Source organism: Prinia subflava, chromosome 7, assembly GCF_021018805.1.
Source record: "Prinia subflava isolate CZ2003 ecotype Zambia chromosome 7, Cam_Psub_1.2, whole genome shotgun sequence".
Classification (NCBI taxonomy): domain Eukaryota; kingdom Metazoa; phylum Chordata; class Aves; order Passeriformes; family Cisticolidae; genus Prinia; species Prinia subflava.
In genome coordinates, this window is record NC_086253.1 from 2618286 (window position 1) to 2635774 (window position 17489).

The 17489-nt window shown below is 50.2% G+C and overlaps 1 protein-coding gene across 3 annotated transcripts; it reads left to right on the top strand.

Annotated features, from left to right (window-relative positions):
* Window positions 1-757: 757 nt before the first annotated feature.
* On the top strand, window positions 758-17024 carry PANK2 (pantothenate kinase 2). 3 transcript variants are annotated; one of them, XM_063401376.1, is made up of 7 exons: window positions 758-1230; window positions 9138-9490; window positions 10602-10855; window positions 11789-11965; window positions 12205-12328; window positions 13844-13969; window positions 14620-17024. In XM_063401376.1, exons 1-7 carry the CDS (start codon window positions 1020-1022, stop codon window positions 14668-14670), a joined length of 1296 nt encoding a protein of 431 aa, XP_063257446.1. In that variant the 5' UTR covers window positions 758-1019; the 3' UTR covers window positions 14671-17024. The 3 variants fall into 3 exon arrangements, with proteins under 3 accessions (XP_063257446.1, XP_063257445.1, XP_063257447.1); XM_063401375.1 differs by lacking the exon at window positions 758-1230 and adding an exon at window positions 1394-1488; XM_063401377.1 differs by lacking the exon at window positions 758-1230 and having other exon boundaries at window positions 9208-9347.
* The last annotated feature ends 465 nt before the right edge of the window (window positions 17025-17489 follow it).

Genomic DNA, 17489 nt, shown 5'->3' on the forward strand with positions numbered 1-17489 from the left:
ATTCCACACGGGAATCTCCATCACGTTACAACGTTACAACGGGAGCTGTTATGGCGTCCTGTAGTCTGGGAATCTGTGTTTTCCTTTTGAATTTCCATGCCGTTGGTTGTTGCTGACACCTCTCTTCAATGGTTGCCTCATTTTTTTCTGCCACCTGGAGGTTTCCTGCTGCGCTTGTTGATAAACGCGGGATGACGGTTTAAGGAACAGGGATGTATCCAACTAGAATTATGTTGGGATGTAAAGGAGAGCTGAGGATTCTAAGATCTTAGGAGGAAATTCTTCCTTGTGAGAGTGGGCAGGCCCTGGGACAGGGTGCCCAGAGCAGCTGTGGCTGCCCCTGCATCCCTGGAAGTGTCCAAGGCCAGCTTGGACAGGGCTTGGAGCAACCTGGGCTAGTGGGAGGTGTCCCTGCCCATGGCAGGGAGTGGAATGAGATGGGCTTTAAGGTCCGTTCAGGCCCGCCATGGTGGATGCAGACCCGCCCCTCGTCTATAAGCATCGTTATCTGTATATGCAAATCATATTTAAATTAGCCCCTCCGCGCGGCCCAGCCCCGCCGAGCCTACTGCGGTTCTTCCCTTCGGCCCCCGCGTTGCCATAGTTACCCAGCCGTCAATCACCGCGCCTTCTCCCGCCCCACCCGGACAGCTCTCTCAGTCATTGGGCGGTTGTTTTGTCAATCTCGGCCCAGAGGAAGCCCATAGGCCAGAGCTGCCGCATATCGACCCGCCTCACCCAGGTGCACGCTTCCGATTGGGCAGCCGCGCTTGTCACTCTACGCGGCCGAGAGCAGGGGGCGGGTCCGGCTCCCTGCTGCCGCGCAATGCCGGCCTCCCATTGGCGCTTCCTCCTGTCGCTCCGCGCCGCGGGGGGCGCGGATTGGCGGCCGACTCACTGGGTGTCCCGCCCCGCGGGGCCGTGCGGCGCAGGCGCGCCGGGGGCGGTGGCTGCGGCGGTGGCGGCTGAGCGGGGCCGGAGCGGGGCCGGGCGGCCCATGGGGCCGGGCCGCGCTGCCGATGGAGCCGTCGCGCAGCTGTGGCGATGGCGCGGAGGACGAGAAGAAGCCGCGGCGGCGGACCGGCGGTGCGGACGCCGGGCCCTCCCAGCCGCGGCGGCGGAGCAGCGGTGGCGCGGCGGGCGTGGACAGCGCGACCGGTCCGCAGCCCCGCGAACGCGGCGGGTCCGTGAGCTGGCAGCGGCGGGACTCGGTCCGCAAGAACCGCCCGCGTGAGTGCGGGGGAGCGGGAACGGCAGCGAGGGTGGGGGGGAGAGGAGCGGCGGGGCTCAGAGGATGGGCTGGGGAGGGGGCGGGGCTTATGGTAATGAGCGCGGTGGGCGGGGCTGCGGTGGGCGGGGCTGTGGGGGCGTGGTCTGGGGAGGTGGGGCCGGGGGCGACGTGAGGGAGCAGCGGGGAGGGGACACTGGGACAGCGCGGGGACCCCTGAGATGGACACGGCATGGGCAGTGTGGGGACAGCTCGGCGGGGTGAGGATCTGTACAGCGTGGTGTACACAGTCTGGGGACAACACAGCTGGGTGGTGACATGGGCACAGCATGGCCAGTCTGGAACACAGTGGGGACACAGGGCAGTGTGACATGTCCTGCGTGGCCGGTCTGGGGACAGCACTGAGGGACACGATGGGGTGATAATTGTGCAGCACGGCCAACTTGGGAACAGCACTGTGGGGTGGTGGCATGGGCACAGCACGGCTAGTTTGGGGACAGCACGGTGGGGACATGGTGGGACAGTGATGCGGGCTCGGCAGGTTGGGCTGAAGGATGGGACAAGGTGAACTCCAAGAGCTGTAGGAGGTTTAGGGTGAGGCAACTCCTGCCCGGTGGGGTAGGAAATGGCATGGGGCTGTGGCAGATGCTGAGGTTCTCAAACTGGGGACCTTGGATGGGAAGGAAGGGAGGGGACCCAGTGACCACCCTCCCCTCACCCAGAGGGTGAGGAACAGGGCACAGCAGGACAGATGGAGGGACCAGGGTTTAAGGCTGTGGGGCTGGACTGGTAATGGTGAAAGCAAAGTAATGGAGAGCAAAGGAAATAGTTTAAATTTTGGGAAGGAAGAACCCAACAGGTTTGGTAGGAGCTGGACACAGATCAAACTAGGCTTTCTAAGGAAAAAAAAAATCCCTAGAACCACGTTTGTAAATGTCCTACTGGAAACAGCAAAATGGATGGCAGCCTTCATTTTGGGAGCAGCAGGAGCTGCTGTGCAGGTGCCGTGGCTGTCCCTGACTTCAGCCATATTTGAGGAATAACTGAGAGATTATTCCTTGACTTCTGCTGGAGTCCTTCCTCCTGGAAAAGAATTGCTCTGAAAATGAGCCCTGAAAATGAAACAGCCTTGGTATAATTCCTTGATACCTGCACAGCTATTAAAAAGACGTGAGCAAAGAGTCTAGGCGGAAAACGGGGATCAGGATTCTGCTGCATCTTGGCTGTGACTGGCAGTGCCGAGACACCATATTTATGGGAAGTTTTAAGAGTGTTCCTGCTCTTTTTTTGTGGTTGCTGGTGAAAAAGGCAGCTTCTCTTCTGCCCTTAGTGTGAAAAATAGGAATAGAGGTCCATGAGGCTTTTAATTAGAGACCTTTTAAAAGGCTGCAGGGACATGAAGGAGATCTGTGGTATGGAAATGAGGGAGGACTTGGAGCTCTGCATTAGGTGATGATTCTCCTCTGCCTTGCTCAGGGCTGTTTCTGTGTCATCTCTGGAAAATGTGGATTAAAGGTGGGTGCTGAGAGTGGCACGGGATACTTTAAGGAAAAGAGGTGTTCTGGCAGCTTCCAAGAAAGGGTTTGGATCGAGTCTGGAAAGTCAGCGTGGTGGGATTCAGGGTTACAGTGTAGTCTGACTTGGGGAAATTATTCTTGTGATAAAGTGAAAGAGAAGTGTGCTGGAGCAAGTGTGTCCCTTAGCAGGTACAATGCCTGGTTTCGTAATCAGTCATGTTTTGGACTTAAAACGCTCCATCTCACCTTAAGGAAGACTCAAGCTGAAATGGAAGGAAAACCCTAATGGGTGTGGGATGAAAAATGTCCTTCTTTAGCTCCCACTTGTCTGCTTCTGGCATGTGGCAAGCGAGCTGGGTGACCTTGAGCCTTGTCTTGCCTGGCTGTGCTGGCAGATGCCCTGGCAGATGAGCCCTGCTCCCCAGGAATGAAAGGATTTCAGCAGACTCGTGATCCTCCTTCCTCCTGGCCCCTCTGAGCCTTTCATGTACACCCAGGGCTGTTTCACTGCAGAGAGCAGGGGAGAGGACTGGATTTGGGGTAGAGCTGAAATAAACAGTGCACTCAGTATGCCAGCTCTGTGTCTTCGTGCACTTTGGGCTTTTAAATTCCCTGGAAATTTAAATTCCCTGTTTGAAAATCATGTGGAAGTGGTGCTTAGGGACATGGATTAGGGGTGAAGATGACAGTGCTGTGTTAACAGCTGGAATCGATCTTGGAGGTCTTTTCCAGCCTGAATGATTCTGTGAAACGTTTCCTGGTGTATTGAGGGGCTTTGCTGCAGGTGCTGGGAATTTCCATGTGCCCATGGCAGAAGAGGGAGAAGTCAAGGATACTGTTGCTCTCAGAAGGGACTGAGAAGTGTCCCTGAAAACATGAAGTGAGATTTGTTGAAGCTTTGGAGTGTTACGTTGGGAAGGGGAGTCTGACAGGATTATTCAGGATTATTCATACACAAACACTTTATCAGTTGCTGGAACAATACAGGAGAATTCCCTTCTAGTACTGAATTATCAGTGCCATTATTGAAATCCACGCTTAAAAATTGGGCTGGGAAGACCCCGGATGAGTAAAGAGGATATTCCCATCATGGTTCATGAGGGAACTATGGCTGTGGGCAGGGTGAGGTGCCAGGCAGAAACCTGATGATGGTCAAAATGAGCAGGGGAATGTTTTTTTAATGAATCTTTTTTTTGTAAGAGAAAGAGATCAGTGTTTCATTTCATCAGCTTTCCCCCTTTTCCCCTTGCTCCATCGCTCCCTGCTCCTCCTGAGATCTTTGGGTATTCAGCAGAGCTGAGTTTAGGTTATTTCCCTGGTTAGCAAAATGTGCTGCTCCTTCTGTAGCTTCTTTGTTTGTTCCCTGAGAAAAAAAACATTCTTTCAACCAATACCTTTTCTAAAAGTTTTAGCATATTTTATCAGAATCATACAAAGATGTAATGGACATATGACTTGAAATTTTCAATTTACAAAGTATCCAAGAAAAGGTAAAAATAAAATGCTGTTTTGTCACCTCTTAAGTAGTACAAAATTTAACCTTTGATGTTTAAGTATCTTTTTCTGGTTTGGAACAGTGTATGAAATATGAATTCCTATGAGAGCCTGTTTTTAGGGATGGGAGGAGATGTAGACTTTGTGTCACTTTATATTAAATGCTAATGAATTGTATTTTTTTCTCAGCTGTAAAATTTCCAGCATGGTGTAACACTATAAAAATATAATACTGAATATTTCAGAGTAAGCCTAGAGGTGCTGTCACACACTGAACTAAATCATCAGACTAATCTTTTTAGCTCCTGATATAATTGGCTCAGAAGTTAAGGATCACTCTGAAGTACAACTCGAGTTGCTTGTTTTGTGCTGAAAATCCACCATGGAGATCTTTAATTATGTCACCTCTTTCATCTTGACAGTTCTGCAGCTTCCAGAATAAATCTGTTGAGGGCTTTTTTATTTACACAGTGTCCAATTTTATGAAGTAATTTACATATCAGATAAAGGCAATTTCTTTTTATTGCCCTGAAGATCTTACAGTCTGACTGCAAAAGGGATTTGAAGGGAGGGTGGCAGCTCTTGCTGTGGGCACACGAAGTTTTTATTTATCCCTAAATAATCTGGGATTATTTAATCAGAGTTGTGAGCCCTTAACTTTGTTGGCAGACCAGTCTTTTGTTTGTTGCTGCATATCCAGAGATCTGCCCCTGAGAAGAAGGTTTGTTTTTAAGACAAAGAGCTGTTTACATGAAATACACAGAGAGAGCTGCTTTTAAAATTGCTCAAGGAAGGCAAAAGTTTGTCAGGCCAATGGTTTGGGTTGGGAGGGACCTTGGGCAGGGACACTTTCCATTAGTTCAGGCTGCTCCAGCCTGGCCTTGGACACTCCAGGAATGGGGCAGCACCGCTGCTCTGCCCAGCTCTGAGAATGGGATTCATGGCAATCGTCCTCTCAAAAAGCAACAGAGTTTCTTTAAGGAGACAGATTGCAGGAGGTTTGGAGCTGAGAGCAGAGGATTTTCTGCCTTTCTTGGAAATGCCCAAACACCCAAGGAATAACTAAACACTTCCCAGAAGGTGCTGGGCAGGAGGAGAGCCCCGTGGTCCATACAGTGATGTGCTTCCCATGCCAGCCTTGGGATTTGCCATCCTTCCCATCGTTCTGTGGCTGCTGAGTGCTTGGAAAGGAGATGTGTGAGGCTCTTTCGTCTCAGAGAATTCCAAGTAGCAGCAGGGAGGAGGTGATGAGAGGCAGCCTTTGCATTTCCTGCCCTGGCCCTTGGTGCTGGTGTCTGGTTATTCCGGCAGAACCTTCTGAGCGAGCAGAATCAGCCCCAGGGATGCCCAGAGGGCTCCTGGATGCCTGCAGTTCTCCTGCTGCTCCTCCAGATCTGCAGCAGCTCTCTTGGAAAAATTGCTTCAGAGGCTTAAAAGGGAGAGATCTCTGCATGGCTTTCATCTGCTGGGAAAAAAAAAAATAAATCAGTGTTTCAGGAGAAATCTTGGTGGCAGATGGTGGTGGCGTTGATCCAGGAGAGCTTCCTCCTCCCTCCCTTGGATTTTTCTAGTTCTCAGATATGGAAGAGCTGTCGCTGCCCTGCATGTTCCTGTTGGATGACTTCCTGTAAATGTCAGGAAAAAAACCCCAGTTCTTCATGTCCTTGGAATAATTTCCTCCTCTTCTTTGTGTGCCATTCCTCTTTCCTACAAAAAAGGGTTTGTAGGGGAGTTTTGTCCCTGTAATGGATTGAGTTCTCCAACAGGTGTTACTGCGTAGGGAATCCTCCACAGCCTGGGAAAGAAGTATTTAATTTTGAGCTCACACACTTCTTCCTTGGATTCTTAACCTGTGGCTGGGATGTATATAATGAGGGATCCATAATTAACCATCTTTTGGGGTAAGTTAATTACCTTAATAGTCTGTCTTTTCGAATTTGTCCCTGGTGACTTAGGGAAGGTACAGCTGAGCTGCTGGCAGATGGAGAGCACCAGCTGCTCTGTGCACAGCCTTTCCAGCTGGTGCCACAGGGAGGTGTGAGCCAGCTCTGAGGTTGTGTCCCACCTCAGGGGGTTGGGTTTTCTTTTTAGGGCCAGTGCTGAATGGAGATAGTGACCCCTGAGCCCAGCCTGGCTGCAGTTCCTCCCAGCTCTGCTGGCATCATTCCTGTTTCCCTGTTCCTGGTGAGGCAGATAGTGCATAACTGGTGTGGTTTAACTCCATGCTTCATGTTCTGCCCAAATAAAAAAGAAATTTATGTATAATAAAAAATCAAAGGTCATGATGGTACTGGGTTTGGGATGAAATTTCCAAGGAGCTGCCCCTGTTTTTTTTTTTGTGACCAGTAAAGCTGCCTAAACTGATGGACCCAGTTGGTGTTTGCCCTGAAATCTGGAAGGTTTGTGTCACTGAGTGTAGGAGTTTGTAAGCTTCAGTACCAACTTTAAAACAAATATGTTATTTTACTGAAGCTGTGCATGTGCTGCCAGCTGAGTGCTGGGAAGTGGGAGCCTGTTAGCCTGTGATGGAGCAGCCCCTGTGGCATTTTCAGGCACGTGGCTTCAGAGCACCGTGGTTTTGGATGTTTGTCTTTCCTGCTGCACATCAGTGAGGCCATCTCTGAGTCCCCAGCCTCTGCTCTGTCCCCATTTTTACCCCTGTGTAGCCTGGCACAGGGAGTTTGGGGGAGGTTTGTTGTCTAAGTGCAATGGTGGGGATGCTTTAAAGAAAACCCAGTGGACTTCAGAATGCAGGAATCAAATGCCGTGTTCTGACAGGAACGAATACATACAAGAAATCATAGAATTGTGGAATGATTTGGGTGCAAAGGGACCTTGAAGACCATCTGCTTCCAGTGCCCCTGCCTTGGACACAGAGATACTTCCCAGGGTGCCCCAAGCCCCATCCAACCTGGCCCTGGACACTTCCTGGGATCCAGGGGCAGCCACAGCTCTGGGCAGCCTGAGCCAGGGCTCACCACCCTCACAGGGAAGGATTTCTTCCTGATATATAAATATCTCCTTTTAGTTTTAAACCTTTCCCCTTTGTTTTACCACTATCTCTCTGTGTAAAAGTCCTTGGACTGCTCCTGCTCCCTGCCTCTGTTGGGCTGCCTTTCAGATTCCTTTCCCTTTCATTCATGAAAAGTTATTTTTGTGTCTGTTCTTGTTTGAAAGAACTCTCTGAAGTGGAGAGGGATTGGGATTTGGATGTGTCTCTGAAAATAGAGCTTGCATCTTTCACGATTTCCTTTGGTGATGGTTGGGGGTGTCCTCTCTGGAAATACATAAAAATAACTTGGTGGATTAAAAATACTGTGGGGAGCTGCTGGTGCCAGCAGCTCCTGGGAGCTGGAACGCTCTGGAAGGGCCTGTACAGCCACCAGAAAAATCTGCCTAGGAGAGAATGTGTCCTCCAACTTGTCAGGCTGCTGCCTGTGCAAAGATTGTTCCCTGAAGAGCCTGACACAAGGGATTCTTGCTCCAAAGGGAGTGGAATGAGGGCTTCTCCATGTTCCACCCTTATCTGTTTGCAGATAAGGAATTTTACTAAAAACCCGAAATCCTGTTTTCCAAAGGAACATTGGTAACATCTACGCTGGAGCGTGTCCAGGGAAGGGAACAGAGCTGGGGAAGGGTCTGGAGCCCCAGGAGAGGCTGAGGGAGCTGGGAAGGGGCTCAGCCTGGAGAAAAGGGGGATCAGGGGGGACCTTGTGGCTCTGCACAGCTCCTGACAGGAGGGGACAGCCGGGGGGGTCGGGCTCTGCTCCCAGGGGACAGGGACAGGAGGAGAGGGAACGGCCTCAGGCTGGGCCAGGGGAGGTTTAAATTGGATATTGGGAAAATTCCTTCCCCAAAAGTGTGGTCAAGCACTGGAACAGGCTGCCCATGGCAGTGCTGGAGTCCCCATCCCTGGAGGGATTTAAAAGCCGTGCAGATGTGGCACTTGGAGACAGGGGTTAGCAGTGGCCTTGGCAGTGCTGGGGGAATGATGGGGAATGTGGAGGTCTTTTCCAACATTTGTGATTCCATTATTCAGGTTTATTTTCTAAAAATTCCTTTTTTCCTTCTGGAATCTACCTTAATGATTGGATCCTGCTCCTATAAGCCCTAACATCTGGCTACATTTTTCCCTTTGCTCTGGAGCCTGTGCATCTCGTTAGCTCCAGCCTCTCCTTTAGCTCATTAATAGTGATATTAATCTGTTCCAGTTCCCAGCTCTAATCGCAGATTCCATCAGATCAGGGGGTTTCTCTTGATCTTTTCCAAGAAGCTCATTATCTAACACAGCTGTAAATGTTGCTGGGCCTGACACTGATGCATATTTTGTACCATGGGGGAATTTGACTAATAAAATAATCCAATTAGACATTTGTTTTTGTCTCCCTGCGGCATCTTAGATTACTTGTCTACCTCAGCTCCGTGTTGTAATTAGGGAACGCTTGTACATCCCTTTGATGTAAAAGCACTTGGTGTTATCCGCGGCCCTGGCTCTGGTTCAGAACTTGGGAAAAGGAATAGCTGGGGATTAAACCTTCAGCAGGATCTGGCAGGGCAGTGGAAGCTGTCAGACCTGTGAGGAGGGATGTCAGTGTTGGAGGAGCTTCTGACCATGAGGGCTCTCTGAATAGGGGCTGTGCTCATGTTGGAGGAGTGTCTTGTCAAAGACAGCATTCCTGAAAATGGAGAGACCACATGAGCCCTTAGAGAACTGCATTAATTCATTCAATGAAAACTCTTTTCATAGAATCACAGGATGGTTTGGGTAGGAAGGGACTTTTAAACCCATCAAGTTCCAACCTCCTCCCATGGGTGGTTGGAACTCCTCCTTCCAGTAGAAAGGTGCTTGTGCTATGGCTGTGCCATACCCTGTCTCATTCTCTGTTTTCTCTCTCCAGTCTTTCCCTGGTTTGGCTTGGACATCGGAGGCACCTTGGTAAAACTGGTTTATTTTGAACCCAAGGACATCACGGCCGAAGAGGAAGAGGAAGAAGTGGAAAACCTCAAAAGCATCCGCAAATACCTGACATCCAACGTAGCCTATGGCTCCACAGGCATTCGGGATGTGCACCTTGAGCTCAAGGACCTTACCCTGTGTGGACGTAAAGGCAATCTGCACTTTATACGCTTTCCTACTCATGACATGCCTGCTTTTATCCAAATGGGAAGCGAAAAGCACTTCTCGAGCCTCCATACTACCTTATGTGCCACGGGAGGTGGAGCGTACAAATTTGAGCAGGACTTTCGCACAGTAGGCATTTTTGGCTTCTATACCATTAGGATCTGGTAGTGACGTTTCTTTGAAAGCTTTAAAACTAGCAAACTTTCCTCTAAAACTTCTCTAAATCTTGGTTTTGACGCTGTCCCTAACTCTAGTTAAACTTGGCGTGTGGAGTCTCCAAATTAAAACACTTCCTGCCCTGAACGTAACTCTAAAATTATTCACTAATGATCTTTCTTACAAATCTTTCTCTCTACTTTTAATCTCTTCTTGTGCTAATCTGAGTCTCTTTGATTTTTTTTTTAACTCATTGCTGTCTTTTTCCTGCTTTATTTTCTTCCTTTGCTCACCTGGTTTCATTTCTAACACCTGTGTGAATGAGCTGGTTGAGGTTCAGGCAGATTGTGAATGGAACTGTCAGGAAGTTCTGGTTGGGGTTGGACATCTTCATGTGGCTTCATTCTCAGTGGGATGGTGAAAAATGGTGATAAATGTTCATGGTGAAAAATGTGTGATAAATATGTGTTTAGTCAGGGCTTGGAAAAATGCAAATAAAGAGGCTTTTAAAGAAACATTAAGGGTGAAAAGCCCTCTGAGATTATCAAATCTAACCATTCCCCCAGCTCTGCCATGGCCACCACTGACCCATGTCCCCAAGTGCCACATGCACATGGCTTTTAAATCCCTCCAGGGATGGGGATTCTGCCACAATCCTGGGAAACACAACCCTCTGTGTTAAATTTTTCCCAATACCCAATTTTGCGTGGTCAAGGCAGTGACGTGAGGGGAAAAGGATGTTACAACTTCCTTGCTGATTTCTGATGTTCCTTTAGATGGGTTTTGTGGGATCTTTTGGTCAAACACTGCAAGTCCCTCTTTGTGGCTTTTCACATCAGGGCCTAAATCAGGCCTGTGGAGGGGGTTGGAATCCTCTCTGTGGATCCAGATTGTTTTCCCTGTTCCACACCTGAGGGCTGCAGTGAGTCCCTGTGCCCTCCTGTGATCCATCCCCCTCAGCCTCTGCAGGGAGCACGGACAGAGCTGGATTGAGCTGGCATCGAATGCATTTTTCCAGCCCTGAGCATAAACGCTTCAAATCCCCGGCTGCTCCTTCAACATTTCTCTTTTTTCCTTCCCCCAGATGGGTGACCTGGAGCTCTGTAAGCTGGATGAGCTGGATTGCCTCGTTAGGGGCGTGCTGTACATCGACTCCGTGGGCTTCAATGGCCACTCCGAGTGTTACTACTTCGAGAACCCCACGGATGCTGAGAGGTGCCAGAAGCTCCCGTTCAACCTGGAGAATCCCTACCCCCTGCTCCTGGTGAACATTGGCTCAGGGGTCAGCATCCTGGCTGTCTATTCCAAAGACAACTATAAACGGGTAACAGGCACCAGGTGAGTGCTGGGGGGTGAAGGGGCTTGGATTTTAGGCTCTGGAGAACATTCCTGCTTTGTAAATGGCATTTTCAGGGACAAGCTGCCACAAAAGGGTTGAGGGGAATGACCAAGCTCCTGCTCTTGCTGCAGTTACTCCCTGCCAACAAAGATCCCTCCTAGAACAGGGGATCTGGATTTGGTGTCTTTACTGCAGCCAGTCTCCATCAAAAGCTGCTTTTTCAGTTGCTCTGCTGCAGGAATTTAAGATCTTCATTTATTTATTTGATGAGGTCATGTAGTTTGGGATTGTTAACAACTCTTAGCTTTGTTCCAAGAGGTCGAGATTTTCATCCTGCCTTCCAAAAGTTGCCAGGTTTTGGTGGAAGGGATAATGGCATAGCAGTAATTCCCCAGATGCTGCCCATCTTGAAGATGTGGCTTTTATGCCCTGGCAAAACCATAGAGTTCTGTGGCTTTAAGCTTTCCTGGATTCCCTCAAAGGTTATAGTAGTAATAATAATAATAATTTAAAATTCTCTCAGCACGGTTCTCACTCTTACTAGACATTGTTAGTGGCTGTAAAATGAACAAGACAGGGTTTCCCCCTGACTTTTGGATATCTCTGCCCTGACACTCGAGTATCCCTCAGGACTAACATTTATTTTAAGATTAACATCTCTGGATGCTGGGATGAGAGTGGACAGTGTAACATAAAAGAATCAAGGTCTCATTTCACAGCATGGCCTGTGCAGAAGGCTGTGAAGGATTCCTTACAGGCTGTAGGTGACGTGAGAGGAGCAGACTTTAAGGAGAATGCACCTTTCCAGGATGGTTATCCCTGAAAAAAAGGGCTCAGGACCTGGGATATCCTGGATAACCTCAGGACCTGAGCTAACGGGGATGCAGAGCTGAACAATCCAAGCTTTCCTTTTCATTTTGCTTCACTTGCAGCCTTGGAGGGGGAACCTTCTTTGGCCTCTGCTGCCTTCTGACGGGCTGCTCCACGTTTGAGGAGGCCCTGGAGATGGCATCCCACGGGGACAGCACCAAGGTGGACAAACTGGTGAGGGACATCTACGGAGGAGACTACGAGCGCTTCGGGCTGCCAGGCTGGGCTGTGGCATCCAGGTAAGGCCCTCCCTGGGCTCATTTTTGTTTTGTTTCCCCTGGCGATCCTACAAATGTGAGAAACTGGATTTAGGTGCCTTAGGAGAGCAACCGTTTCTGAGAGATCTGAGTTATGGAGAGCAGTGCTTTTGAAAGTTAGAAATCAGTCCTTCAAGATGAATCACTTTGCTTAAATTAGCAGTTCCCATTTTCTCCTGGAATTCTGATGGGACCTTTAACCCCCAAAATTGTCTTTACAGCTTTGGGAACATGATGAGCAAGGAGAAGAGGGAATCTGTCAGCAAAGAGGACCTGGCCAGGGCCACTTTAATCACCATCACCAACAACATTGGCTCCATAGCACGGATGTGTGCCCTTAACGAGGTATTTTGAGGATCTCTTCCCTTTCTCCCTGCCTGGAACATCACCTGTGTGCTTGAGGAATGTGCCTCTCTTTGGGAACAGCTCTGGGAGCCGGTGGGAGAGGAGGAAAGGAGGGACAGGGGGTGTAGAGGCTGGAAATCTTCTCCTGGGTTGTTTTTACGAGTTGCTCTGGATTTCTTGGCCAAGCCCCACCACTGCCACGGCAGTTGCTGCATCTTTGTGCTTTCAGCTTCTTTACAGTGCTGCCTTGTTGCATTCATGTCAAGCAGCATTGTACAGGGCTATGAAAGAGCAGAGACATGCTCTGCACTCCATCCTGAGCCTGCTTCCACGGGATCCAGCATCCTCCTCACTCCTCTGGCTCTGTCTTCATTGCAGCCAAAATGAGGCAAGACATGTCCTGAAAAGCCTTGCTCATAATATATCTGCTAATTCCTTGTCCTGGAGCTCAGCTGAACGAAAAGAGGATCCTGAATAATTCAGGGGAAGTGTAAATCAGTGTGGGGAGGGAAGGAAAATCCATAGAAGGATATGACTGCAGGAGCAGGTAAGACTTAATCCTGATTCCTCAGAAAGAGGAGGAACTCAATTATTTTCATGCTGGAGAACAAGGAAGCTTCAGGGCTTGGATCAGAACTATTTTGGGATGGAAAAGTAAGGCTGGAGGTCTGATTTAAATCCAAAATAATCACTATTTGGTTGGTCTTTTTCTTTCTTTAAAAATTGTGTTGGTTATGGGCTCCTAATTAGTTTTTTTCCCAGTTTAACAGTAGAGTCACTCAGCTATTTCATGATGAATCAAAGGCCAGAGCTGGGAGGAGGGGGGGAGGTGGCACTTGATGATCAGTGTTCCCAGGCAGTGTGAGGATTTTGTAGGAAAATCAGCTATTGTATCCAAATTCCCCAGTTACAAAGGCTGTAGTTTGGTCTGGGAGAGTCTGAGGAAGAGGGTGGCTTAAAATAGCCTGGGCCTGCCTTTTGATGGATTTGTGTTCTGCACATTCTGCCAGACACTTGCAGCAGGAACTTAATTCACAGAATTTCAGAGCTGGAGAAGTCCTTTAAGGTCACCCAGGCCAAGCATTCCCCCAGCACTGCCAAGGCCACCCCGACCCATGTCCCCAAGTGCCACATCCACACGGCTTCTAAATCCCTCCAGGGATGGGGACTCACCCTGGGCAGCTGTGCCAGGGCTGGACAATCCTTTCCATGAAGGAATTTTCCCAAATATGCAATCTAAACCTCCTCTGGCCCAGCCTCAGGCTGTTCCCTCTCCTCCTGTCCCTGTTCCCTGGGAGCAGAGCCCAATCCCCCCGGCTGTCCCCTCCTGTCAGGAGCTGTGCAGAGCCACAAGGTCCCCCCTGATCCCCCTTTTCTCCAGGCTGAGCCCCTTTCCAGCTCCCTCAGCTGCTCCTGGGGCTCCACACCTTTCTCCACATGGAATTTTCATCATTGCAAACAAAAAACAGAATGTAGTCTTAATATTCCTTCTTTTTTTCCCCTCAACACTTGCAGAACATCAACCGTGTGGTGTTCGTGGGCAACTTCCTTCGGATCAACACCATCTCCATGAGGCTCCTGGCCTACGCCCTGGACTACTGGTCAAAGGGACAGTTAAAAGCACTTTTCTTGGAACATGAGGTAAAATTCCTGTTTAAAATTTGTCTCATGGCAAAATGCAAATCCTTGGGGCTCTCCGGAAACAGCCACGTGGAGCTGTTGGGTGCACACAGTGCAGGAGGTGCTCAGGGCTTTGCTGCTACAGCCACAGCTCTATTTTATTTTCTGTTATATAATGTACCTCCCTGTAGTTATAGCTTTCCTTTCTCCTTTATGTGTTGTTAAAATTACACAGTGTGTGTAATAGCCTGGAGAAGGGAGGGCTCCAGGGAGGCTTTCCAGGGCCTCAAGGAGCCTCAGCAGAGCTGGAGAGGGACTTGGGAAAAGGGTCTGGAGTGATGGGACAAGGGGGAATGGCTTCCCACTGCCAGAGGGCAGGGTTAGATGGGATATTGGGAAGGAATTCTTCCTTTGAGGGTGCTGAGGCTCTGGAATGGATTCCCAGAGAAGCTGTGGCTGCCCCTGGATCCCTGGCAGTGTCCAAGGCCAGGCTGGACAGGGCTTGGAGCAACCTGGGACAGTGGAAGGTGTCCTGCCCATGGCAGGGGGTGGCACTGGGTGTCCTTAAGGTCCTTTCCAGGCCCAGCCATGCCCTGGTTCTGTGGGCATTGCTGTTCCTGTGCCAGGTTGTGCCTGTGGATTTTCACTGGGTGTTCCCCTCTGCTCCCCAGGGTTACTTCGGCGCAGTGGGTGCTCTCCTGGGACTCCTGGACTCAGCCTGACTCCGGGCACGATCTGTGTTGGACCTATGGATTCAGGGCATTCCCTGGGCCACCGAGCCCGTGGTTTGGGGGGTCACTGAGCCCATGGTTTGTGTCACAGCCCCCACTGAGGTGGCCTGTGGGGACAGCGTGGGGATGGGCATCTGTAAGATTGGAAATCCATGTGGGATTACAGCGCAGGTTTGTTGCAAAGGATGTGACTGGAATACACTGGCTGGACGTGGGGGTGTGTGGGAAGGTCTGTGGGGCATTCCAGTCACATGGAATTGGCCTTTTTAGAGAGTTTTACTCCATGTTTAATGACAGTGACAAAGCAGAGCAGGGACACTGTGCTGCTCCCAGTGACATCCCTGGAGTGCCGAGTGCCCAGGTCGGCTCTGTGTTTGCAGTCAGAGCTTCTCCATGTGCTGGGAGCTGGTCTGGGCAGGGGGAAGAGCAGCAACACAGCCCTGCTGGGTGTATCTGACTCCAAATGGCCTCAATCCACGCTGGGACACAGCTTTGCCCCTGTCCCACATGTCCTTATCTCTGTCCTGGGGACGGCAGGGGCAGCACAGCACAGATCTGTGCCTCAGGGTGAGTCCTGTCAGCCTCCAGCACAGTCCCCAGCACCCTTTGGGATGGTGTCAGTCAGCTCCAGCCTTGAGATCTGGATTTGAGGATGGAATAGGGATATTTGTTGTTTGTCTGGGGTTTTCTCTGTTACCAAGCTCCACCAAAGAGACAATTCCTTCAGTCACACTTGGAACTCTGTGATATCCCATGTTACATTTTAAAATGGCTACACTCCTGTTTTGGGGGAATTCCCCCCTTTCCATGCATGCTGTACTCCCTCTTTTCCCTGTGCATGCTGCCACACAGCCTGCGAGCAGGATACTGTGGTGGGGAGCCCCTGTGGAAGTTGCACCCCTGGGATGGGGGGGTTGGAATGGATCCTGCACGCTCAATAAACGCTCTCTAAAAGCAACAAGGTATCTGCAGCTTCCCTGGGGATGTGAGCTCATGGAGACAGAGCTTTGGAAGTGCTCTGGCTTCCCAGCAAGCAGCTCCATGGAGCACAGGGAAAGCTCTTCAGATCCTTCAGATCAGGTCATGGTGTCAGGGTTTATCCCAGGGTATCAGAGTGACCATCACCCTGACCCCAGCACACCCTTCCAGTCCTGCTTTCTTCCCAGAGAAACCAATTTCCAGCTCTGATCCCCTTGTGAGCCTGGCTGGAAGTGCTGGACAGCCCCGAGCCCTTCCCTGCCTTGTGAACCCCCCCCTTCCCTGCCCGTTGCTGTATCCCAAGATCTGAGCACTCCAGGGTGGGTAACCTGTGCACCTCCCTCTGAAAAGGGAGGAAAAGCAGGTTCAGAGGGGGTTTGCTTTGCTGGGTACATCTGTGTTTGTCTCTAAACCTCTGTGTTTGTCTCTAAACCTCAGCTGAGGATTCTGGACACTGCCAGGGATTTGATCACAGCAAAATCAGGGAAGAGAACACAGGGCTCATGTGGGAGGTGATCTGTGCTGGCTGAGGAGGAAAATGTTTTCCCTGCAGCCTAACACGAGTTCCAGTTGTGTCCTGCTCTGTGGTGCTGGAGAGGTGAGGGCTGGGAGCAGGCTCATACAGCTCAGGGAATGGTTTGGGCTGGAAGGGGCCTCAAAGCCCTCTCACTGCACCCCTGCCATGGGCAGGGACACCCCCACTATCCCAGGGTGCTACAAACCTTCCAGGGATCCAGAGCGGCCACAGCTTATCCTTTATTCATTTTTGAAATCACACAAGGTTCCCAAACTCTCCATTACAGACATCTCCATTTCCAGAGTGCTGACTGAAGGGTTTCTACACTCAGCTCCTGCTGTACCACCTAAAGCTTAACACACGTGCCCCTGGCTGGCCTTTCACCCACCCTCACGGCCAGAACTCATGGGAAAGGCACAGAAACTTTGGCTTTTTGGAATGTCCGTGTGCTGGGACCTGTGTGGCTCCTTGATGTAATGGATCAGCGACAGGCTGGGCTGGGGAGGATGTGGGAATCCTTGGGATACAGGAAAAAGCCTGGTTTTCATTAAGCACAGCAGCTTTGGGAGCCACCTTTCCATGGTTCTGCTGTGCAGAGCTGGGAAATCGCAGCAGCAGCAACCCCACAGTCCCTGCCTGAGGCACTGCTGTCCCCGGGCACAGCACCCTGCAGGATTTCCACTTCTCACTCCCTACATGAGTGCGTGTAACTCCTTTTCCTCTGGATTTTCAGTAGATCAGCACGCTCTGATCCCAGCACCAAAGTTCCTGGTTTGTTGTCTCTCCTTTTTTTGTAAACTGCTTGGGGTTTTCTTGTTATAAAATATTAGTTATTTTTATATGCTTCAAATCCTTTGTTTGCTTTGTGTCTCGTTCTTGGAGCTCCGGACATTGGTGGGAATGAGCAGGAATGTGCTGGGAAGTTGGAGCTGACCCCACTTGGTTTTTAGCTTATTAGAAATAATTGTTGGCAATCCTTGTTTCTTTCTCCATCCCTGCGTGTTTCAGGCTCTGGGAATCAGTTGTATTTCAAAACATTTTAAAGGAGGGGAATTTTTTTTTTTGAAGAGCGTTAGTTATTTTGGGGGAAACGGCAGCATTTTTGGCTTTGACGAAAAACTTCATTGCTATTTATTGATATGAGGATCCTTCGGGAGGAGGTGAACAGAACGTGGAGGGAACTTCCCACTGCCACAGGGCAGGCCTGGGTGGGATATCGGGAAGGGATTGTTCCCTGTGAGGGTGTGGAGATCTGGAATGGATTCCCAGAGAAGCTGTGGCTGCCCGTGGATCCATGGCAGTGTCCAAGGCCAGG

Excerpts from the sequence above, each read along its gene's own strand:
- PANK2 (XM_063401376.1), top strand. The coding sequence starts at position 1,020 with ATGGAGCCGTCGCGCAGCTGTGGCGATGGCGCGGAGGACGAGAAGAAG. Across the intron at positions 11,966-12,204 it reads GGCTGGGCTGTGGCATCCAG|CTTTGGGAACATGATGAGCA; the intron begins GTAAGGCCCTCC and ends TTGTCTTTACAG. Across the intron at positions 13,970-14,619 it reads CACTTTTCTTGGAACATGAG|GGTTACTTCGGCGCAGTGGG; the intron begins GTAAAATTCCTG and ends TCTGCTCCCCAG.